General features: G+C 44.1%; 1 protein-coding gene across 2 annotated transcripts in view; it reads right to left on the bottom strand.

Moving 5' to 3' along the window:
* Window positions 1–12,702: 12,702 nt before the first annotated feature.
* The window catches only part of ROBO4 (roundabout guidance receptor 4), a 138,434-nt gene continuing 125,304 nt past the window's right edge, over window positions 12,703–25,832 (bottom strand). For both annotated transcript variants that reach the window (XM_089652128.1, XM_089652129.1), the window contains exons 19-20: window positions 18,953–19,146; window positions 12,703–15,083 (exon numbers count right to left, since the gene is read on the bottom strand). In XM_089652128.1, coding sequence (XP_089508254.1) covers window positions 15,066–15,083; window positions 18,953–19,146 — 212 coding nt within the window. In that variant the 3' untranslated portion in view covers window positions 12,703–15,065. The remainder of the gene's footprint in view (window positions 15,084–18,952; window positions 19,147–25,832) is intronic.

The following is a 25,832-nucleotide window of genomic DNA, read 5'->3' as shown; positions in this document are numbered from 1 at the left end:
CAGTCATCATTGCAGGTTACACAGGGGCTGCTCATTATACATGATTGTGAGATCTGGAGAACAGTACAGGACATATGGAGACCCTGCGACCCCCAATATTCCACAAATTCCGTCAGTTCTGACATTGATCATCCGCAGACAACAGAACGCTGCAACACACAACCATCGTATAACGCACATGACAGGACAGCTACAAAGAGTCACAGGAAACCTTAACCCCGGGGGGCACACCTACGCAGGTTGTCCCAGTGGGCAGGGAAAAATGCGGCAGAGGGCGTGGCTAGTATGGCGGCTGAGACAAGCGGGCTATAGCTGAATGATGGCTACAGCGTGGTCCTCCAGTTCTGGAAGGGCGTCATATGATGTCCTCCCAGAACGCACCCCCCAGCGGCACGCACCCCGGCACTGTCTGTGATTGCTCTATCCTACGGACACAGCTGATCACGTGACAAGATAAAAGGCCAATCACAGCCGGCTTTTACCACATGATCAGCTTTGTCCAATCACACAGCTGATCGCAAAGTAAATACAGTTGCTGCTGTCACAACGTGAGGAAAGTACTCCCAATAACCGGCAAGTGTCACAGAGGACATCTGCACTGATCAGGGCACTGATTATCTGTGCAGCCCCAAAAGTGCCAAGCAGTGCCGCCCATCAGTGCCGCATCATCAATTCCCACTAGTGCTGCCTTATCAGTGCAGCCTTTCAGTGTCCATCAGTGCAGCCTATAAATGCCCATTAGTGCAGCCTATAAGTGCCCATTAGTGCCTCCTATTAGTCCTGCCTATCAGTACCACCTCATCAGTGCTGCCTATCCATGCCGCCTATAAGTGCCCATTAGTGCCTCCTATTAGTCCTGCCTTTCAGTACCACCTTATCAGTGCTGCCTATACGTGCCACCAATCAGTGCCCATTAGTGCAGCCTATCAGTGCCTCCTATTCGTGCTGCTTTTCAGTACCACCTTATCAGTGCTGCCTATCTGTGCCACCAATCAGTGCCCATTAGTGCAGCCTACAAGTGCCCATTAGTGCCTATCAGTGCCTCCTATTAGTGCTGCTTTTCAGTACCACCTTATCAGTGCTGTCCATCCATACCACCAATCAGTGCCCATCAGTGCTGCCTACCAGTGCCTCCTATTAGTCCTGCCTATCAGTACCACCTCATCAGTGCTGCCTATCCGTGCCATCAATCAGTGCCCATTAGTGCCTATCAGTGCCTCCTATTAATCCTGCCTTTCAGTACCACCTTATCAGTGCTGCCTATCCGTGCCACCAATCAGTGCCCATTAGTGCAGCCTATCAGTGCCCATCAGTGCTGCCTATCCATGCCACCTCATCAATGCCACCTCATCTGTGCTGCCTATCAGTGCAGCCTCATTAACGCACATCAGCGAAGGAAAAAAATTACCTGTTTGCAAAATTTTCTAACAGAAACAGAAAAAATGTTTTTCTTAAAATGTTTTGCTATTTTTTTCATTTGTATAGCAAAAAATAAAATACCCAGCGGAGAGTGCATACCACCAAAAGAAAGCTCTAAGTGTGTGAATAAAATGATTCAAATTTCATATGGGTACAGTGTTGCATGACCGCGCAATTGTCATTCAAAGTGGGACAGCGCTGAAAGCTGAAAATTGGCCTGGGCAGGAAGGGGGTAGAAGTGCCCACTAGGCAAGGGGTTAACATTGGCCTCCTGGGGCCCATCCCTGCCCTTGTACTGGCTGACACTGGAATCGCTCAGACTCATGCTCCCCTTTCTCACTCTCCGGTGGGTGATCCTTTTCCTTCCATCCATGGAGCAGCACCATAACGTATACTTTTCACTAAGTTCCCTTTAAGACACTCCAACCCAGCACACAACCTGATGTGTCTGCTGAGACTTGTAGTCCTGCAGCAGCCCAGCTTTGTATAATCCATGTCACATTTCTAACAAATAGACCTCAATGAACAATGACTGACCTCCTGTCTGCACAAAGCGGTCTTCTGTCTGATCCTGCAGCTCCGCCCACCTGTGACATCACCCCTCACCTGTTCTATATATGCACATTATAGCTGGGACTCTCCTTCTTAAAGGAACTCCATCATTGGCTCTTTTTCCAGTTTAATGTAATAAGACATACTGTATGTTCTATTCTATTCTATCAGCGTTGGTAATGTGTCCGATCCCCAATATTTGGGTGTCTGTGGCTTAGCCATCATCAAAGCTGAATTATTATTATTTATTTCAGGTACTTATATAGCGCCGTCAATTTACACAGCACTTTACATATATATTGTACATTCACATCAGTCCCTAACCCTCAAGGGGCGTACAATCTAAGGTCCCTAACTCACATTCATACATACACATACTAGGGACAATTTAGACAGAAGCCAATTAACCTGCCAGCATGTCTTTGGAGTGTGGGAGGAAACCGGAGTACCCGGAGGAAACCCGTGCAGGCACAGGGAGAATTCACCTACCAGCATGTCTTTGGAGATATTAAAGAATCTTTTTGTTAAAAGTTTATTTCCTTCTTCAAAATATGGAAAAAGGGTTCTCAGCACAGCATTGAAAACTGACTTCATGACAAAATCAGCAGGATAGAATAATAAAATGTATATTACATATATAATAACTATACTGTGTCGGGTTTATCCTATGCGCATCAATACACGTAGCATTGCATCTATTTATGAGTAAACCTATTTATATGTTTCCAACGGCTAGAGATGAGCGGCGAGGGCGATTGGGTGCCGCAATAATGACTATGAGCATAAACTAATAAAATATTGGGATGAATATCCACTTGAAGAGCAAGCCTTTTCTGGCACTCTTTGTTTACATGTAACAATCAGTATTTTTTGCTAGAACATTTCTTAGAACCCCCAAACATTTTATATATATATATGAAAAAAATTTTTTTAAAGCAGAGGCCCTAGAAAATAAATTGGTGGGTTTTGCAATTTTTTATGTCACACAGTATGTGCGCAGCAGTTTTTCAAATACATTTTTTGGGAAAATATTTTAATGCAAAAAACAAAACACATAACCCAATTTTTTGGCAAAATATAAAAGATGATGTTACACCAAGTAAATAGATACCAAACATGTCACGCTTTAAAATTGCACATGCACAAACCACATAAATGTTACTATTCATAGGCAACGCTTTAACCAGTTCCCAATATAGCCGAAGGACGACAACAGCACGGTTGTATGGTTCTGGGACGATGTCCATGGACGTCATTTCAGAACATGCCCCCTGCGCGCCCCCAGTGGCGCGCACTAAGCGCTTCCGATGATCGCTGTGTTCTACGGACACAGCTGATCACGTCATACGGTAAACGGCCAATCACGGCGGCCTTTTACCACATGATCAGCTGTGTCCAATGACACTGCAGATCACTGGGTAAATACAGTTGCTGGTTATCGACTGCACTTTCCTCCCGCTGTCACAGAGCGAGGAAAGTACTGCCGAGAACCAGCAATTGTCAGCGAAGGGATTGGCACTGATCACCAGGGCACTGATCATCAGTGCCCTGATGATCAGTGCCCAGCAGTGCCGCCTACCTGTGCCCTGCAGTGCCACCCACCTTTGCCCATCAATGCCACCCACCTGTGCTGCCCAGCAGTGTCAGCCATCAGTGCTGCCCAGCAGTGCCCATCAGTGCCATCCATCAGTGCCACCCATCAGTGCCCAACAGTGCTGCCTATCAGTGCAACATCATCAGTGCCAGCTCATCAGTGCTGCCTATCAATGCCGCCTATCAGTGCCTCCTATCAGTGCCCATCAGCGCTGCCTATCCATGCCACCTCATCAGTGCCCATCAGTGCAGCCTCATCAACACACATCAGTGATGGAGAAATATTACCTGTTTGCAAAATGTTATAATAGAAACAAAGAAAAATGTTTTGCTCTTTTTTTGTTTATAGAAACAAAACCCCCAATGGCGACTAAATACCACCAAAAGGAAGCTCTAGTTGTATGAAAAAAATGATACCAATTTCATATGGGTACAATGTTGCATGACCGCGCAATTGTCAAAGTGTGACAGCACTGAAAGCTGAAAATTGGCCTGGGCAGGAAGGGGGTAGGCAAGTGGTTAAAAGCCTTTACAGGTTACCACTTAAGATTTACAAAGGAGCTTTGGTGCTAGAATTACTGCCCATGATCTGACGTTCACGTTGATACCTCACATGTGCGGGATGATCGCTGTTTGCATGCGTGCGGGACCAATGCGCATGTGCGCACGCACGGGGGGGTGGGGCACTTAACGTTTATTTTTTTATTTTACACTGTTTCGATCACTTTTATTGCTGTCACAAGAAATGTAAACATCACTTGTGACAGCAATAGTCTGGTGACAGGTACTCTTTATGGAGAGATCTGGAGTCAAGCATTTAATCACACCAAGATCGCAATGATGAAATGCTTTTCTTTTTTAAAAACGCACCATCTAGTTCTGAGTATACCGGAAGTGACGTCAGGTCATTGCTTTTGGGTTACTATGTAACAGAGCCGAACCACGCCGATCCATTGTTTGTTCTCTGTGACCAGCCAGACTTAGTGTCCACTGATCAAACAGGACTCCCGGTGGGATGGGAGCAGGGCCGTAGATAACGGGGTACCACCAGTCCTCCTGTAAGGGGCCCAGTCCAGCAACGGGGCCCAGGCAGCTGGGTGAATTGGTTGTGGGCAGGGAGGGTGATCAGCATGGCAGGGGGGAGCAGTTACTAGAAACGATCCCCTGTATGGCTCTTCTGCATCAGCTGAAAGCTGGCTTCTTCTCTCAGCTGCTGCAGGGAGAGCCATACAGGGGATCACTTTCAGTTATCCCCCTGCCGCACACATCACCCTCCCTGTGCACCATCTGTTTCCTCCTGCTGCTCAGGCCTCCCTGTGTGCCCCCACCCCCCAGTGCTGTCAGCTTCCCGCTTCTCCTTCCCACCAGCAGCTCCAAGCACACAATAGGATCCTTCAGAATGGAGAGTGGGGGAAGGGTCTGATAAATGTATCACATTTACCAGCCCCTTCCTTTCCTGAATGAACACAATGAGCAATTGTGATACTGATAACTCACTGTGTTCATTCATGTGAAGCATAGTACACTGGATTTTTTTTAAGGGGGGTGCTGTCAGGATGGCTGTATGGGGCTCCGTGATTCCTAACAGTAGCCCTGGATAGGAGATCCTGTTAAAGCCGCTGAAGGCTCAGATTACTCAGAAGGCATCAGTGCCCCTGATGTAAGGGGACAGTCTGATGAGGACACCTGATGTAAGGGGGCACTGTGATGGGAACACATGATGTAAGGGGGCACTGTGATGGGAACACATGATGTAAGGGGCACTCCGCTGAGGACACCTGAAGAAAGGGGGCACTCCGATGGGGTCACCTGATGTAAGGGAAGACTCTGATGAGGACCCTGATGTAAGGGGGCACTCTGATGGGGACACCTGATGTAAGGGGGCACTCTGATGAGGACATCTGATGTAAGGGGGCACTCTGATGAGGACACATGATGTAAGGGGGCACTCTGGTGAGGGCACCTGATGTAAGGGGGCACTCTGATGAGGACATCTGATGTAAGGGGGCACTCTGATGAGGACTCCTGATGTAAGGGGGCACTCTGGTGAGGGCACCTGATGTAAGGGGGCACTCTGGTGGGGGCACCTGATGTAAGGGGGCACTCTGGTGGGGACACCTGATGTAAGGGGGCACTCTGGTGAGGGCACCTGATGTAAGGGGGCACTCTGGTGGGGATACCTGATGTAAGGGGGCACTCTGGTGGGTGCACCTGATGTAAGGGGTGTAAGGGGGCACTTTGATGGGGGCACCTGATGTAAGGGGGCACTCTGGTGGAGACACCTGATGTAAGGGAAGACTCTGATGGGGAAACTGATGTAAGGGGGCACTCTGATGGGGGCACCTGATGTAAGGGGGCACTCTGGTGGGGACACCTGATGTAAGGAGGCACACTGGTGGGGGCACCTGATGTAAGGGGGCACTCTGATGGGGGCACCTGATATAAGGGGGCACTCTGGTGGGGACACCTGATGTAAGGGAAGACTCTGATGGGGAAACTGATGTAAGGGGGCACTCTGATGGGGGCACCTGATGTAAGAGGGCACTCTGGTGGGGACACCTGATGTAAGGGAAGACTCTGATGGGGAAACTGATGTAAGGGGGCACTCTGATGGGGACACCTAATGTAAGGGGGCACTCTGATGGGGACACCTGATGTAAGGGGGCACTCTGGTGGGGACACCTGATGTAAGGGGGCACACTGATGGGGACACCTGATGTAAGGGGGCACTCTGATGGGGACACCTGATGTAAGGGGGCACTTTCATGGGGACGCCTAATATAAGAAGGCACATGTTCTGTTTTTATTGTCCTAATCCAATGACAGCCTATTACATACTAGTGTTCCCTGTTCACTCATGCACCACCTCTGCACTACCTGTCAGACATTACTGCCAGGTTATGACTATTGGTAGACAATCATGCAGAATGAACAGGGAATACTGGCTCCCAGCATGTCAGTCACACTGTGGACATTCTGCCCCCTGCTTTTTTTACTGCACCCCCAAATCAGATAGCCTAGACCTGGCCATGTTGTAGAGTCCTCAGTAATCATTGCTTGGCAGGGTCGGACCCTTGTGAGGGTTGGGTGTCCATAGCAGAGCGTCCCGACATCTGACAGCCTTGCCCGGCTCTCGCACAGAAACATATCACTGATCGCCACAACAAATGATTCGCTAACGATCTCCTGCGCTCGCCAAGGTCACCAGCGGCTGTTATTTTATTTTATTGGATTTAGGAATTAAAACAGCCCATTAAAGTAGGCGGCGGAGTGGAGCTTAGCGGCTTCATAAGCAGATACTGTGTCATTTTAATTCAATGATATGGTAACCTCTCCATGTCCTTGTGTGTAATTGTCACCCCGTCCTCGTGTAATGATTGTTAATCGCTGACGAGAGAGCGCCGTCGGATGTGATAATGTCAACTGTGCACATTAGGCCGGAGCTCAGTCAATATTCATCCGTGTCTTGCAGGGACAGCTTGGCTCGGGAGGGGGGGAGGGGAAGTTTGGCTGCATCTTTCGAAATTAAATTGTGCAAACAGTTGCTGCATACAGTGGCTGCTGGCCGCCTTCATTGTCATGAACGGTTCATTTGCTTCCCGACAATTATTTCCAATCTGTAATAACCGCAAAATCATAATGGCAATATTGTTAATGGGTCACTCCACCCACAACTGACGTTCGGATTATGCTTTCTATGTCTCAAAGTTCCCGGCTATACCCCATCCCCCACCCACACCCCACTGAGACCTTTACAAAGCAAAGATAAAGTAGTCCTAGCATCAGATATATGCTCATGTTTAGTGCGGCAAACTAACTAATATGTCATTGTAACCCTTCAGGTATGTCCACCCTTATGCCCCATACACACGATAAGAAAATCGTACAAAAAATTCCGCGGAACCACTGATCGAACGATTTTCTCTTCCTTGATGAGCAGGATGTTTTAACCGATAACGATATTGTGAACGAAAAAATCCGGTTGAACAACCGTGAAAAATGTTGTTTTTTCGCATACGAACGTCCGATTTTTTATGCGGTGGTTTGGCGGTCATACGAAAAAAATCTATCAAGCGCTATCACGTATGAGCGGAAACAGAAGATGACCCGGATGTTTATGTCCAAGCAGGGGCGGACTGACAACTCATGGGGCCCCCGGGCAATAGGGGAATATGGGGCCCCTGTGTCCTTGCCCAAACTTAAAAAAGCCTATGAAAAAGGTACCAGGGGCATCTCATGGGGCCCCCTACTGACCCCGGCCAGGGGTGGACTGACCATTTGGAAACTCAGGCACTGCCCGAGGGCCCAGGGTCAGTAGGGGGCCCCATGAGATGCCCCTGGTAGTTTTTTCATAGGCTTTTTTGAGTTTGGGCAAGGACGCAGGGGCCCCATGATCTCCTCTTGAGGACCCTGGGTCAGTAGGGGGTCCCATGAGATGCCCCTGGTACCTTTCTCATAGGCTTTTTTGAGTTTGGGCAAGGACACAGGGGCCCCATGATCCCCTATTGCTGGGGGGCCCCATGAGTTGGCAGTGCCCGAGTTTCCAATTGGTCAGCCCCCCCCTATGTCCAAGGAATCTTCATAAACACAAAACAATCCAAATGTTAAAAGATTGGCCTAATGAGATCATGAAACCATAATAGTGCAGATTATATTTTATGTATCACTATTGATGTATATAGGTCATGTAATAATCTATATTATACTCATTGCTGGTCATTGTTGTGTATATCGCTGGTTCTGGCCGGAAGGGCGTGGCTACAAGGTCACATGCACACTGCATCACTTCCACTTGTACGGAAGACGTCAACACTACGTATTGCCCGACGAACGATTTTTTTAGATTGGTTAATGAGGGCCACGATTTCGACCAACGAACAAACGCCTCTCGGTCGTCGGATGACCAATCGGTGGATTTTCTAATCGTGTATTCCCACCTTTACCCCCAGCCTCACTGGGAGAGAGGAAACTGAGGAAATGTTTCCCCTGCCTGCAGCAGACTGATGACATCATTGCAGCCTAGGTGGAGTAATGAGATTAAGGATGGAGTTCAACTGATAAAAGGTGGAGCGTTTCTGAAAAATTATACTGTTGCTGTCAGTTGTGACATGTAAGATATTTATTCATACAGCCTAGTAAAGATATTGTCATGTCCTCTTTAATAATGTTCTTTAAGGTCTCATGTAGACTTGTGGTTGGGGGAGGGTAAAAACGCACGGCTGAGCTACGTTTCACCCTCCCCTCCCAAACCACTCCCCCATTAGCTGCAAAGGTGTACATATGTCATGATCCCTGCTGTCACATTTGGTGGGCAGCACCACCCATCATATGCAACCAGGGGTGGACTGACAACTCAAGGGGCCCCTGGGCAATAGGGGATCATGGGGCCCATGTATCCTTGTCCAAACTCAAAAAAGCCTATGAAAAAGGTACCAGGGGCATCTCATGGGGCCCCCTACTGACCCCGGGTCCTCGGGCATTGCCCGTGTTTCCAAATGGTCAGTCTGCCCCTGTATGCAACCCATTCAAATGAATTTTGGGGCACGCCAAATCTGCATACACTGGTCTGGGGTTTAACCACTTCCCGACCGGCCGGTGGCAGTACAGGGTCGGGTGGCCATTTATGAACGGCCTCCCCGCACCCTGCTTGTGCGCAGCACCACGATCCAGTGAAACACCGATCGTCGGACGGGACCTCTGTACGAGGTCCCGATCATGTGATCACTGATTGGCCAATCAGTGATCACATGCAAAGTAGTAAGCAAGATGTCACTTGTGACATTATTGCTTACTACGTGTGAAATCTGTGAATGATCACAGAGGTCACATGGTACAAGGCTATTCACAACAACCTTGTATCATGTGACAAGCTGTGACCAATCACAGCTCACTCAGTACTTCTCAATGAGTGCAGGAATGCACACAGAGAGAAAGAGAAATGATTGCTTTTACATCCTATATGGGTGTAAAAGCAATCATTGTAAAAAAAAAAAAATCTTCATCACCCCCCACAAGTGTACAGTGTCACCATGGTGACACTGTACTGCTAGGGTGACAGTATGTAAAAAATAAATAAATAAATAAAAAAGAATAATATAAAAAATTAAAAATGTAAAACAAAATGTTTAAAAATTATAATTTTTGGTTATAAACGAATTTGTTTTTTGTTTTTTTTACTAAAAAGATAATGGAATACATTTTGGCAAAGATTTATGATGAAATATTATTTATTTGCAAAATGTTATTAATAAAACACTTTTGTTCAAAATTTTTGGACATTTTAATTTACATAGCAAAAAAAATAAAAATCCCAGCAGTGAATAAATACCACCAAAATAAAGCTTTATCTGTCTCAAAAAAATGGTAAAAAATTAATTTGCGTACAGTGTTGCATGACTGCGCAATTGTCATTCAAAGTGTGATAGCGCTGAAAGCTGAAAATTGCCCTGGTCAGGAAGGGGGTAAAAGTGTCCGGTCTGGAAGTGGTTAAGGGGTTAAAACAGGCAGTGATGAGACAATATTACGCCTCCACACTACCTCTGAAATGCCCTCTGAAGAGTGATCAAAATGCAGGTCGCTCTTCAGAGGGCAACACAAGTGTAAACGAGGCCTAAAAGCATCCTGTTTTTTAACTCATGACTTGCCAGGTGAACAGGGAAGGTCAGTGAATCAGAACTTAGAGGATCAGAATGACAGTAAGGGAGCCAACAGTTTCAGAAGGAGACCAGCAGTCGTTGCCTCCATGTTTCTGCCATAACAAGCTGCTTTTCAGGACATTTACATTCAGGTGAAGTAACACGAATTAGTGTTTGGCATCACATCATGTATGAATTTCCTTTTTCCAACATTTATTAAGTCAAGTGCTATTTATTATGTAATGCTGATCGATAACTCCATCAGGAATTCAGCCCAGCTAACCAACATTTCATTTTACAGGCCCTGGGGGTTGAGAATTCCATGCCAAAGAGCTGACACTCTAAATCAGCCATTCTCAACTTTTTCACCTAGAAGGAACCCTTGAAAATGTTCAGATCTCAGGGAACCCTTGCTAACAATTTACAGTATGATCAGTAGGATGTAGATTTAATAATAAATACAAATTGAAAGAATATGGTGTACCTAGACTTAACACAGAGGAGAATCTTGTTTTCTAATATATAACAGAAAATAATTTTCAGTCATTTCAAATGAAGGTGAAGTAAGAAGCAACAGCCAGACAGCGAAACCTGTGGTGTTCCCTCACATTGAAGGTCAGCTGAAATGGCTTTCTTTTTATTTTGGAAGTCAGTGGAGAAGGTCCCTAATCTTGATGGTCAGTCGTAGAGGTGCCTCCTTACATTTATGGCCAGAAGGGGAAGGACCCCTTAATAGTGTTTGTCATAGTAGTGCTCCCTTACATTGGTGGTCAGTGGAGAAGGGACCCTTACCGTAAAAGTCAGTTCTGAAGTGTCCCCTTACCTTGAGAGTCAGTGGAGAAGGGCCCCCTTACCTCGAGAGTCAGTAGAGGAAGGCTACTTATACATGATGGTCAGTGAGAGAGGTACCGCCTTACATTGGTGATTAGTGGAGAAGTGCCACCTTACCGTGATGGTTAGTGGTAGAGGTATCTCCTTACATACTTGGCCAGTACTAGAAGGACCTTTTAATGGTGGTGGTCATAGTAGTGCTCCCTTACACTGATGGTCAGTGTAGAAGGTGGTCAGTGTAGAAGGGCCCCTTTTCCTCAATGGTTAGTGGAGAAGGACCCCTTACCCTAATGTTTAGTGGTGAAGGGCCCCCCTACTTCGAGGGTCAATAGAGAAAGGCTCCCTAAACATGAGGATCAGTGAGAGAAGTACCTCACTTCATTTGTGATCACTGAAGTGCCCCCTTACCTTGATAGTTAGTGGTAGAGGTGCCTCCTTACATTCGTGGCCAGTGGGAGAAGGAGCTCTTAATGGTGGGGGTCATAGTAGTGCTACCTTACCCTAGTGGTCAGTGGAGAAGGGCCTCTTTACCTTACTGGTCAGTGCAGAAAGACCCCCTTACCTTGATGGACAGTGGAAAAGGACCCCCTTATCTTGATGGTCAGTAGAAAAGGGCCCCCTTATCTTGAGGCTCGGTGGAGAAAAACCCCTTGTCTTGATGGTCAGTGTATGTATGCCCCTTCATCTTGATTTTCAGTCAGAGAGATACCTTCTTACATTGGTGGTCAGTGGGGAAGGCCCTCCCCCCTTTACCTGGATGGCCAGTAGGGGAAAGTCTTCTTGATGTTGGTAGTCAGAGTAGTACTCTCATACATTGGTGGCCCATAGGAGTTGGGCCTGCTATACAGTGGTGGTCATTTTCAAGAATGTCACCCTTAAAGATAACTAAAGTGATCATTGGTGTCACTGGATACTTTTCAGGAGGAAGAAGCTCCACGCTTGTCAGGTAATGGTGATCCTAGGGTCAATTTGTCACCACTCTCTACTCAAGGATCCCCTAGCAACATATAGAAGATGCTTAGAGTTCCATGGAACCTTGATTGAGGATGAGTGCTCTAAAAGTGTGACGGGTGTCAGACAGAAATCTGTACATCTGTAGGTGGACTCTCCCTCTCTGTGGCGTCCTTCACATTTTACAAGCACTGCTCCATTTGTGTTAATGACTCTGTTACCAATATTCCTATTATGCTCCTTAAAAGAGAAGTAAGATCTAAGCTTTTCTGGCCATACTTCCCTTGTGGGTTGCAGGATTGCACTTACTTGTTCTCTCCTGTGACCCAGAATCATCCGACAGCAGACTAAAGCTTTCTCTTGACTGATTTCACACAGCAGCTTCAGGGTATAGAAGGATCCTGACAATAATATCCGGATCAACCAGAACCCATTATCATTAGCTGGCTAAGCCTCCCAGTGTGCCACTGAGAGCCTGAGCCAGTCTTTCCTGCCCCCTCCACAGCTCCAGTGAGTGCCTGAGGGGCATAGCAGAGAGCAGTGACTGACAGTCATCGCTCTCTGCTCAGAATAGACCGAGACCTGAGCAATCAGTGGTCACGTGATCGCTCAGTCCTTAGTGTAGAGCCAGCAGGGGACAGCTGCAGCATCAAGGATCGGAGTATAGCTGTTTGTTTTTTTGTATTCCCATACTTCTCCTTTAAAAAAAACTATAAACACATTTCTATCATATAATAAAATTTATTTGCACATTTTAGATTTCTGAGTTGACATCACATATAAAAATCAGGAAGACATTTAAAAAAACTTGATATACAGGTCTACATCTGTATCATCCTAATGTCCTTACAATGATCTATTTACAACACAGACATGGATACATTGTTGTTAGTCTTAATGTTATACATTGTTATCTCAGATCCCTTTCTTCCTGACGGTTCACAGCATCGAAAACTGACTTTATGATAAAATCAGCAGAATATAAAAGTAATCATATTTATATGCGTACAATTTACAAATATTGCAGTCAGTTAGTAACTCGGACGAGGTCATTGCTGGCTACAGTGCAAAGGATCTGGAAATCCATATGGTGTGGGCTCTGCGTTTTCTGTGTCTCATTGTCACAGACATGACGGTCTGCTTAAGTCCTGGATGGTGGAGAAATGAAATGATCACGGCTCTATTATGTCGGATTTAACATAAGCGCATCAATACACGTACCATTGCACCTATATCAAAATGGAGGTTATTTCAATGTCCCCAATGGCCGGAGATCAGCTGTGAGGGTGGATTGGGTGCAGCAAAAATGACAATGAGTGTAAACTAATAAAATATTGTGAAATGAAATCAGGGGGGTAGTCAGTAAAAGGAAAAACTATTGCATTCTATGGGGGAAAGGATTCACAGCTGTAAGATCATTTTATATGCAGCCAGTTCATTCTTAGTCTTTCTCTATCAGGATCCTTCAGCAAATGGCAGTGCTGCTGTGTGGAAAAGACAGTTAAAGATGACCTGTACTGTAGAAGCTGCACCCTGAAATAACAGGCAGATGGCAAAGGACTAGTCATCAGTATGCGTTCTGGTCCACTTTAAAAGAATGTTCTCTTTCTGCTGGAGCTCCTATATACTTCCTCTACTCAAATACGATTATATTGACACTTGTCAGATAAAAATCAAACGTTACAATTGTATATTCAGATCTTCAAAAATAAATACCGATCATCTGATCTGAATCAACTAATTTCTATAAAGCTGGAAATTTAGTGCTACCATTTAGTGAATGTAAATGCCTCTCTACAGAATTATGAACTTTGTTAGGAAACAAAATAACTAAATCATCTAAGACAAAAAAAAGTGTAAATTATTCCTGAATAATTATTCCTTCTTTCATAGTAAAAGTCTATGATTGCAAAACACTGTATGCCAATGGAAACAGCTGTGTAGTAAATGTATTCTCCATGTAAAGGTGAACCTTTAAAGCAAAGCCTGCCAAGCTCACTTGTATTCTTGATAATACCGCCTGAAAGTTCGACAGTATGTGGGATCCGTGGATTCGATACCTCTCCGTTCCTTAATGGCTTCGTGACTGACCCTCCTTTACTTTACTCCCTTTTTTTCTGCTCTTTTTTCGTCCTTCTTCTTTATTTTTATTTCTACTTCTGGATTCGGCCAATTTACTTTTGCTGTATTATGTGCTGATGTCTGACTGCAGGTTGATAATGATTATTTATTTCTCATTGTGCACTATGAACCAGATTCCTGTTTACTGTTGCAGTTTCTCTTCTTGGTCTGTAGACTTCACCGGAGGGACTGGTTGGTCCTGTGCCTAATTGTTCAGTCCCATTTCTCATCCCTTTATTTCATTCCTGTGTCATTTAATTTTGCGTATGACTATTGTTTGGAAATGTTCGACTTTCACATTCGTTGATCTTGTTTCTCTGTATGTTGTTTCTTTTAATAAAAACATTGAAATGTAAAGCACAGCCTGTGTCCTTAGGAGTGTTTTATCCAGCCATTGCTGTGATACATCACCCTATCCAGATCTGTGAACCCCTAGCTGCAGGAGTAGGGAGGAATTCCCAAACACAATCAAATGACCCTGCAAGGTGCCCTCTGGATTCTGGCTGCAGTGGATTCTATATAACTTAGTTCAGAAAGAGAAAATGTTCTGATTTTAGCATACTTGCAGTGTATGCTAGATAGCAATTTCTCTCTTATGGGTTAGATGAAGCCTGGAATTGCTCTTTAAAGGGAAATGCAGCTTCGGGAACAGTACATTGTTTTGTTATCTAAGGATTCTATAATCTATTATTGAAGTGAGGTCATGCAAAAGGCACATATACAAAGTCTGAACAACTTTTGTGCTCCAAGTTTCATGCCATAAGGATTTCATAAGGCAAAGGGTTTTTTTTTCTTTAATACAGTAAATACCCCATGACACAGGAGAGGATGCTCCAGAACATGCCGAGTTCACTTCTGCTAACATCTGTGGGCTGGATGACAAGTTCCATTGGGATGGTAAACTGGAATCTGTGATCTCGAGACTTCCTGGCCAGCCGATCTTGCTTGAGGAACTAAAAACTATTACTTAAATTGTTCCATCTGAAACAACAGAGCAAGATATCGTGAAAATATAGTATGTTTCAGTGGGATATGGAAGAAAAATATATTTGAAATATATTTTAAAAACATTCTTCCCAAATATATTGACATATATTTGAAATGCTACAATTTTGGCCATATTCAATATATATCAATAAAGATAGATAGATAGATAGATAGATAGATAGATAGATAGATAGATAGATAGATAGATAGATAGATGCTTACTGTATGTTGAAATGTGTTTTTATTACAAAATATATGAAAAATATTTGTAAAAATACATTTCAAATATACTGTATGTCTTTAAAAATACAAATCTAAATTTTTTGGAATACATTTACAAATATATGTAAAATATATGTTAAAATGACTTTTTTTATATGTTAAAAAAAATCTGAAGATTATATTTAAAAAATATATATTTTTAAAAATATATTCTTCAGATTTTTTTTTTTAAGATTAAAAAAGTCATTTTAACATGTATTTTTACATATATTTGTAAATGCATTCCAAAAATGTAGATTTGTATTGTATTTTTAAAGACATACAGTATATTTGAAATGTATTTTTAAAAAAATCTTTTATATACTTTGTAATAATAATGCTTTTCAACATGCAGTATATATATAATTATTTATTTATTGAAATTGTATCATTTCAAATATATGGCAATATATTTGGGAAGAAAATTTTTAAAATATATTTCAAATATATTCTTCTATATGGTCGGTTTAGAAAAATTCACATTTCAATAAAAAGTTCAAGCTGAAATCTTGGTATGATTTTTTCTATTGCTTAGCTACAGAGGTCCAGCTTGGACCAATGTAAGTATGTACACCCACCGTCCACTTTATTAGGTCCACCTCGCTAGTACTGGGTTGGACTCCATTTTGCCTTCAGAACTGCCTAAATTCTTCGTGGCATAGATTCAATGAGGTGTTGGAAACATTCCTCAGAGATTTTGATCCATATTGACATGAGTTACTGTTGCCTTCCTATCATCTTGAACTAGTCTGCCCATTCTCCTCTGACCTCTGACATCAACAAAGCATTTTCTTCCACACAACTGTCACTCACTGGATATTTTCTCTATTTTGGACCATTCTCTGTAAACCCTACAGATGGTTGTGCATGAAAATCCCAGTAGATCAGCAGTTTTTAAAATGCACAGACCAGCCCGTCTGGCACCAACAACCACGCTACAGTCAAAGTCACTTAAATCCCCTTTCTTCCCCATTCTGATGCTCAGTTTTAAATTCAGCAAGTCATCTACACTACATCTAGATGTCTAAATGCATTGAGTTGCTGCCATGTGAGTGGCTGATTAGCAATTTGTGTTACAAAGCAATTAAACAGGTGTACCTAATAAAGTGGCCTGTGAGTGTATAGTCCATGTGGAAGCCGAGCATCGCTCTAGTGGCAGCTGCTACTACAGCGATCCTTGTTGTCTCCTGAGTCCTGTGCCGAGTAGCTGCCCTCGCTGCATACTAAACACAGGGGGGCCACTCTGGTCACTCTGCAGGGGCACCATTTATGGAACACTGAATGCCGAGTAAGCAGCCCCGTTTTATGTATACAGCAGAGCAGCTCCTCGTCATGGGACCCAGAAGACAGCGAGGAATTACCTGGAAATGAACCTTAGGGCTTAAAATAAAAAAAAAAAAAAACGAATTTAGGACCTGCTCTGTTTTGTGCTAAAATGTGACTCATTTTACATGTGTTTTCCATGCATCTTACATATGTTCTCCTCCTGCAGGTATATGGGACATATGGACATAATGTACTAATAAAATGCATATTGCACTTTTTTTGCTTTTTAACACATTTTGCATGCATTGCTATTGACTATAATGGAACACACATTTTAAATCAAAACGCTGGAATAAAAAGCGTTTCCTGGGCCTCCAGGCCACGTCTTTACTGTGATTGGCTGTCACAGTGATCACATGATTGGGAGCCCATCCTACTGGCTCCTGATCGTCTCTCTGTGACCGGCTGCTATAGATGACAGCAAAGTCACATTGCTGAGGGTACGTGGGGGCAAAACAGCCCTGCAGATATGGGCCAGCTCTGTGCTGACATATACATACAGCCAGGCTAAAGGGTTAAATGACACAGATGTCATTGCTGGTGGGGTTTGCTGAGAGTTGTAGTTCCTCATGCTGCTGATGATGGACCAGCAACGCATTAGAGACCATTTGCTATCCCTGTAACGTGAATCCCCAGAAGGCATAGAAGGCATGCGGAGTGCTCCCATATTGATTTCATGGTACGAGTGGAGGTGAGAGCTGAGTTGGCTGGCTGTATTCCTGCAACCAGATTGGACGGAATCCCCCCCCCCCCAGACAGGTGTTACATGATGAACTGACAGCAAATCACTGGACAACAACATGGATGTGTTGCTGCAAGCGAAGGTGTAGAACGGCTGATGGGAATGCGGTTTGGCAGCGTGATGGCATTGTTATCTAGAATCCTCATTAGCTGCGATCTGAAGCAGAACATAAAATTGCTGCTGGAAGCATCCACAAGTGAAAAGAAAACATTTCCACTCTATAAGCTCCCATTCAGGAGTGTGAGGAGCTACGCCATGTCTTCATAGTGGTCTAAAAGGAAATGCAGCTAATAGTGATTCTTAACCTCAGACATGAAATATGAGCAAAGTAAATCCCTCTATAGTGTGTACTTGTCTGATTTAAAAGTACATTTCTGGCTGCTGCTCTGTTCCTCTGCTATCAGCATGAATCACTTCTGACAAGTTTTCCTGACACCAAGAGAAAAATGGTGACAGCGGTGGGAGCTCTAGCAGATTAACAGCCTCAGCTTTGTTCCTGTGTGCTGTGTGTAGGGGGTGTGTCTCTTCCCACCAATCAGTTCTCAGAGCTCTCCTCACTGAGCTCTGCAGAGCGTAACTTCAGCTCTCCGCCCCCTTCTTTCTGAACTCTCAGACAAGCTTCAGTTCACTTTACTGCATACATGGTACCTGACACCCTCATAAATGATTTGAACCTGAACCTTTTCACTTCCTAATGCTGACAGCACTATGTATGCCATTTACCTGTAAAACCCTCCCTTGTGTAGACATCCAAAAGCCCTGAGACTGCTGCTGGGTGCCGCCATCTTGGATGTTAAAAGCACCAGCAGACTATGAGCGAGCACTCAAGTGACACTTTATAGTATCCAGCCCCATTCCTGGCAGCTATGAAAAAGGTTTTGTGTAAGTTGAGGGATAGAAGAGCTGGGCTAACACAGGCAGTAATTAGATGTCCCCAGAAGAGGAGAGGACTATGACATGCAAGGAGGTATAGAGCTTTACAAGAGAGTTGATTCCTCCTGGTATGTCAATCCCCTAGAAAGTTCAAAGGATCTGGTAGATACAGTATGTGTATAGCATTGGACCAATAGTATTGGGAATGGGTTTTACTGTAAATCCAAAAGAAGGCATGTTCTCCTTGGGTAGGTGAACCCGTGATACAAGTGTGGTGTGTGGGTCTGGTTTTGAACCAAGTCTGCTGCCTTTCTATTCATCTTAAAGAAATAACCCTTCAGAGCATCAGTTCCTGGAAATGGTAATAGGAACTCCTAGTAGGAATGTTGCCGGAAAGTCAAGTAGGCTGCACAGGGCTCTGTGATTTTTATTGGAAGCCCTGCAACATCCATCCATAATCAGAACAATGATACGTTAATCACTGTGAACTGAGGTTGCTGGTTGATCTCACAAACTGATCTCAGGATATTTCTGCCAAGGTCACCTACATTATTCCAGTTCCAGTATTATTATTAACAGTAAAGAGTCATGAGAGTGCTGATAGCAGTACTCCGTCCTGATTGAGGTACCCAGTATAACTAGGAAATCTTGTCCCACTCACCTTTTTACTGAAGGGGTACTGAGCCCTGGTCTGACTCCTCTGATTGTACTTGGCCTCCATTTCATCCATCCAATCAATGTTCCAATCTAGAACTGGCAGTGGATTCACTTTAGCTTTCCTATTCAAATCAGTGCCATCAACCTGGTTCTGAGGAGCTAACGCTCCATCCAAAGGGGATGCAGATGGTGAGAAATCTGAGCCAAAAAAGTATACAGAAATTACTACATTTAGCTATACAATATATTCGTATACACTGTAATGTCCCTACCACAGTCACACACTATTATTATTATTATAAATATTTATATGGCTAAATTATATGGAAGTGCTGTACACGGAACACTGAGTCAGTCACATCAGTCTCTGTGCCAGAGGAGCTTACACTCTACTATCCCAACAAAGTCATAGAATATTATTATTATACATTTAGATAGCTCCAGCATTTTCTGAAATGCTGCTAAATCAACTATCATCATCTTATGCTTCACAGATTTAAATATTTTTATTATTTTATTTTAGTCATTTATATTCTGAAATTCTGATATGTTCTGCAGTGCTGTACAGTAAACACCGAGCCACATCAGTTTCTGCACCAAAGGAGCTTACACTTCAAGCTTCAGTTTACACTTACGTGCTCTGGGGAACAACAAACATTGAGCCATTTACATCAGTCCCTGCAGTAGAAGAGCTTACACACTATTATTATATATTTATATAGATTTGCCATATTCCAGTACAGAGAACCAATCATTTCAGTCTCTGCACCAGAGGAGCTTACACTCTAATGTTCTGCCAAAGTCACACATTATTATTATAGGATTATATAGCTTTGACATAAGTGCTTTACAGAGAACGCACTACCTTACATATCATTCTCTGCACCTGAGGAGCTTACACTCTAATATCCCACCAAGGTTGCCCACTATTATTATTTATTTATTTGAGGTACTTATATAGCACCATCAATTTTACGCAGCGCTTTATATATATATATATATATTGTACAATCACATCAGTTCCTAACCCTCAAGGGGTGTACAATCTTAAGGTCCCTAACTCACATTCATACTAGGGCCAATTTAGACAGGATCAAATTAACCTACCAGCATGTCTTTGGCGTGTGGGAGGAAACCCACGCAGGCACAGGGAGAACATGCAAACTCCAGAGAGGTGGTGCCGTGGCTGGGATTTGAACCAACGACCCTAGTACTGCCAGGTGGAAGTGCTAACCATTTAGCCACTGTGCTGACCATATTTTTAAACATTTATATAACTCTGACACATCCCAAGTGCTGTACAGAGAATTCTGAGCCAGTCCCATTGGTCTCTGCACCAGAAGAGCTTACACTCTAAGGAGATCAAAATACAATCTAGCTGCAGATAACCTCCCACTGCTTTAGGAAGATCAGACAAAGGAAACCTTGAAAATTTCCCTTTGGATGCAAAGGATACTTCATAAGCCTGTGTCTCCTTTATGCAGCAACACAGATAACAAATCCTATGCAAAGAAAATTTCAATATTCTGTCCCTACGGTGCCAGGAAGGTGAAAGTGCCCTTTAAGACCCAAGGAGGCCTTAATATGTACCACCATGCTGCAAGGCTTGTTGCAGCAGATCAGCAGGAATATCCGCAATGGGAAGGAGCATGGGCCAAGCAGTTAATGCACTGGCTGCTTTTAAAGTATTAAACTTGCTTGCCTGCCAGCAAAGAGATTAGCAGAATGAGAGTTGGAAGGGGAGATGCTGAGAGTTGGGAGAGGAGACTTCATCGGCTCAAAAACGTTTAGCAAAAATCTCAACCTTTGGCTAAGACCTTTCTGCAGCTCCGGATAATCAGGTGCTAAATATGCAAGAAATGATTTTATTGGTCCTGATGAAGTTCTGCAGAATGTAGTTACCGTGTTACCGATCTGCGTTCATGAATAAAAGAATAATTAGGCTTTACTTTACAATCCGCCGCCTTCCCACTCAGCTCGTTAGCCGGCTAATGAATTTCCTGGAGAGCGTTTTGATATTTAGCAAAAAACATAAAACTGGCGAATTGTCAAAAAATCCCCGCCTCTTGAAGGGGCCATTTAGATGAGAATGGAAGAATTCTGAACCATCGGAAACTCTGTACCTGGACACAGACAACCGTCTCTATAGAAAAAACTGTTAGCATTGAAGTTTCAGCTTTACCTTGTCCAAAGCCCGAAGAAAGGATCTAAGTCAGGGGTGGACTGACCATTTGGAAACTTGGGCACTGCCTGAGGGCCCGGGGTCAGTAGGGGGCCCCATGAGATGCTCCTGGTACCTTTTTTTATAGGCTTTTTTGAGTTTGGGCAAGGACACAGGGGCCCCATGATCCCCTATTGCCTGGGGGCCCCATGAGTTGTCAGTCCGCCCCTGGTAGGAGGCCCCATGAGATGCCCCTGGTACTTTTTTCATAGGCTTTTTTGAGTTTGGGCAAGGACACAGGGGCCCCATGATCCCCTATTGCCCGGGGGCCCCATGAGTTGTCAGTTCGCCCCTGATCTAAGTCATCCTGACAGCTTGTATCTTAACCTAGCCAATAAAGGGGATCGCTTAAATATGGAATTTGAACCTTCTTTTATTTTGCCTTCCTTGGTTCCTCCCTCCCCCCTCATAAAACTTTCCCACTTTAATTCCATATTTTACTTTAGACCCAATGAGATAATCACTGTGTCTCTGTGCTTCTCTTTGCAATGCAGGGAGATCACTGCTGGTGGAAGGGACCAGCAGGGTGCTGAACATGGCTTTCTAAAAACATCACAGCACCCTGCCTTAGGCTAGGTTCACACCTATGCAGTTTGCGTTTGATCTATATCAGAAGTGTGTTTTGCAGTGTGTTTTGCATTTTTGCACATGCATTTCTTCCATGTTTTTGATGCATTTTGCAATTTTTTTTTGTTCTTGTTGCTAGGCAGATTAAAACGCAAAATGCATTGAAACACATCAAAAATGCACTACATGCTTTTCTGTAGCGTTTCCATTGAAGTGTATAGAACCAAAAACACAACTTTTTGCATTTAAAAAAGTCCCTGACCCTTTTCAAAAAACGCACCGGGGTGAAAACGCAGAGTAGTGAACATGTCCCATAGGAAATCATGTTAAATGGACTGCTGTGCATTTCTGCAAAATGCTACAGAAAACGCTTAGGTGTGAACCGAGGGTTAGTACAACTCTCAAGAGCGTTCAGACCTGATGCAAGTAGCGGGGTGACTCTTGGGAGGAGTTATCCAAAAATCAAAATGTCTTGATTGGTAGATGTCACTCTGGAGGAGTGGGTGTTCCCAGACAGGCTGCGTTTTCATTCAGGAAACACCCACATGTGATGCTGAGCCTCCTTGATTGAAGTAACTGAATTATTGATTTGGTTAGACTGAACTCCAACCTTCCTCTCAGTCTTGCACAGTTGTACAGGCTCCTCTCCTGTACTGTCCAATGAATGAAACAGGCAGGCCAGGGACAGTCAGACTGGGAAGGAAAGTAGTAGATGATGCTGGACGTCCTCCAGCCAGGAAATGAGGCGGGCTCTATCTGACTTGCCGCATCTTGTAATGCACATTATGAGAAGCTCACAGTGTGCAGTGAAATCAGAGTAAGCAATTTCAGTACAAGAGCAGAACCTGTACAACTGTGCAAGACTGATAGGAAGGTCGGAGTTCAGCCTTAAGGTATACGTTAATCAAATAACTAAAGTGTCATGTAAGCTTTAACTTGTATGAAGCCTGAAGAAGGGGCATTAGTTATGTTACTTTTTTAGGGTTTGGGAAATGGGTGTCTCAAGCTTTTAGGGTTTGGGGAATGGGTGACTCAAGCTTTTAGGGTTTGGGGAATGGGTGACTCAAGCTTTTAGGGTTTGGGGAATGGGTGACTCAAGCTTTTTAGGGTTTGGGGAATAAGTGCCTCAAGCTTTTTAGGGTTTGGGGAATGGGTGTCTCAAGTTTTTTTTAGGGTATAGGGAATGGGTGTCTCAAGTATCTCAAGCCTAAGGTTTAGGTTAAGGTCATGGTCAGGGCCATTGGGAAAGCCTCCAAAAGCTACTGCCACTGGCCTCTCTGTGCAGAAAACCAGCATTCTGACTGGTCCTCAATCTAAACCTGTGAAAATGTAGGACCACCATCTCTCGGGGCTTCCTACAGTTCTTCTTCTACATGCAATAGGCTATGAGAGGGAGGTTGCACAACACATAACCAAAGTGACTAAGTGGTGACCATGCTGGACATGCAGCACTGAGGTCCTGTTCCACATCCACCAGGGATACTTGTTTGCATGCTGTCACTGTGCTTGCATTGGTGTCCTCTGAATGCTCCACTTACTTTTCAAGGTCCACCAACCTCTTAGATGGTTAATAAAATTCCACCCAAAGTCCACCCTCATCTACAACCATAACAGCAAAGTGGGAAATCTCCTTGGATTTGCTTTTTTAAGTAGCTGGACCCTTCTGTATCATGATATTACTTCCATCCTGCTCCACCCATAACAGCTACAACATCTTCTTCTCACACTTCAGCCTTCTTGCTAATCCCCTCTGTCCTTGTCCGACATTGAATTATACAGCGCTGTGCTTTTGTGTGACAGACAGATGTTGCAGTAAAGCCGCTTAAAATAATCAGATTTTGTCTGATAACTCCGGATCCTGCTTGGGAACAGAAGTTATCTGCAAAAAAAAAAAAACGCAAATTTAACTCCTCGGCCGCCAAAGACTTGTCAGCAGGTCTTAATGGCGCACGGTTGCGTAAAAAAAAGTGCTGTAGATTTAAATAAACAGAGATCGAGGATTTACTGGCATCAGGGCTGTTTTATAACCACCATCAATAGCCGTACACAGATTGTCAGCTCTGCCCCATTAAGCGTGCCAAGGAAGACTGACAAAAGCGATTGATTGGAGCACGCCATTAAAGAACCCGCTGTTAAACCTAATTTCCTCATAAAGCAGGTCTCGTTCCAGCGGCTTTTACAATCTATGTTATTTGCACCTTTTAATAAAACAAAACTCGCAATTAACAGCTGATAATGAATTAGTGGTGAGGAAAAAATAATTCATTACAACATCAGTCGGATAATTAATGGATTTCGGAAGTGCTGTTATCCCGGTATTACGTACATACACGGCTCTGACAGATGTAGGGCTGACATGCCAATGACCATTGTTTTTGAGGGTTCCTAACCTTTCCTGGACTTCATTTACTGTAAAAGTGGTGCGTTCCATTCTAAGGGTTTCTTCTGTCTGATAATAATAGTGAAGACCAGTGTCACTTGTTAAGTCATATAAGCAACTGATGGTATAACAGCCATGTTACCTATCTGATAAACTTCAGATTGTACGACAAAGAACTGAAATCAGCAAATTTGTAAATTATATTACATACAGTATCTCTCTTGCTCCTTTTTGATTGTACAAGCTCTAGAACAAGTTGTATGGCCACAAGTTTGGCCAAAAGTAAGGCCTATAACAGCCACCAATCTTCTGGAAAGGCTTTCCTCACGATTTTGGAGTGTTTTGGTGGAAATCTGAAGTTTGCGGTCAGGTACCAATGTTGGATGAGACATGGCTCACATTTAGCTATCCAATTCATTCCAAAAGTGTTCAGTAGGGTTGAAGTCAGGCCACTCAAGGTCCTCCAAACCATATAATGGAGTTCAAGTTATTCCAGTGAAAGGTACTGTTAATACTATAGCATAAAAGACATTTTAGACAATACTGCACTTCAAGCCTTGCGGTAATCATTTGAGGAAGGCTCTTTTCTGTTCCAGAAAGACATGGTTTGACCATTTGGTTTGGAAGAACGTGAGTGACCTGACCTCAACCTTACTTAACACCTTTGAAATGAATTGGAACACCAATGGTGAACCAGGTCTTCTCACCCAACATCAGTACCTAACCCAACAAGTGAGCTCACATTCCCACATACATACTCCAATATCTTGTGGGAAGGCTTACCAAAAGTAAGCTGTTAAAACTACAATGGGAGACCAACTCCAAATGAATGGCCATGGGTTTAGAATGGGATGTCCAACAAACTCATACAGATGTAATGGTCAGGTGTCCATCAACTCATGGCTACATACCAGGGGTGTCAAACTCAATTGCATTTCTGGCCACATCAGCAGTATGCTTGCCCTCAAAGGGCTGGCTGTATCTGGGGTGTGCTACGTACAGAGTTCAGGGTTCTGGAGTGTGTTACATACAGAATGCAGAGTTCAGGCATGCGCTATGTACAGAGTGCAGAGTTCAAGAATGCGTTATGTACAGAGTGCAGTTACAGGGTGTGCTATGAACTGAGTGCATTTTGTGCAGAGTTCAGGGTTGTGCTGTGTACAGAGTGCAGGGTTTCGGAGTGCACTACGTACAGAGTGCAGGATTCAGGAGTGTGTTATGTACAGAGTTCAGGGGTGTGCTGTGTACAGAGTGCAGGGTTTAGGGGTGCACTATGCAACCTGACTCCCCCCCTCTCTCTCTTACCTGGCCCTGTACCCCCCTGTGTAGGCGTCTCTACTACCTGTGTATTCGGCTCTAGTACCTTCTTGTGTACGCAGCTCTGCCTTGCCTTGCAAGGAGATTGTTCTCTCTCTCTCAGATTCTGGAGATCTGTCCCTTCCATGAGTGCATAAGGTGCTGAGAACAAAGGATTCTGTCATGGACCGCCCGGCGGTACCTCTAGTGATCCACAGAACGGGATTCCCCAGGGCACGGAGTCTAAGCCCCAATCTGCTTATTTACCAGAGCCCCTGATGGTGGGGATGGACTTGGAGCAGACTGAGACCAGGTCGCGACCCCTGAGTGCACCCAACTGTGGCAGAGGGGACCGCCGGAGGTATGTAATGGAAGAGAACCTGATGTGAAGAGGCTGGCAGGCCCAGGCAGGGGGACTGG

The sequence above is a fragment of the Staurois parvus genome, unplaced genomic scaffold, assembly GCF_062004578.1.
Source record: "Staurois parvus isolate SC_StPar_1 unplaced genomic scaffold, SC_StPar_1.0 ptg000671l, whole genome shotgun sequence".
In the NCBI taxonomy this organism is placed as follows: domain Eukaryota; kingdom Metazoa; phylum Chordata; class Amphibia; order Anura; family Ranidae; genus Staurois; species Staurois parvus.
This window is presented reverse-complemented; position numbering and strand designations above follow the sequence as displayed.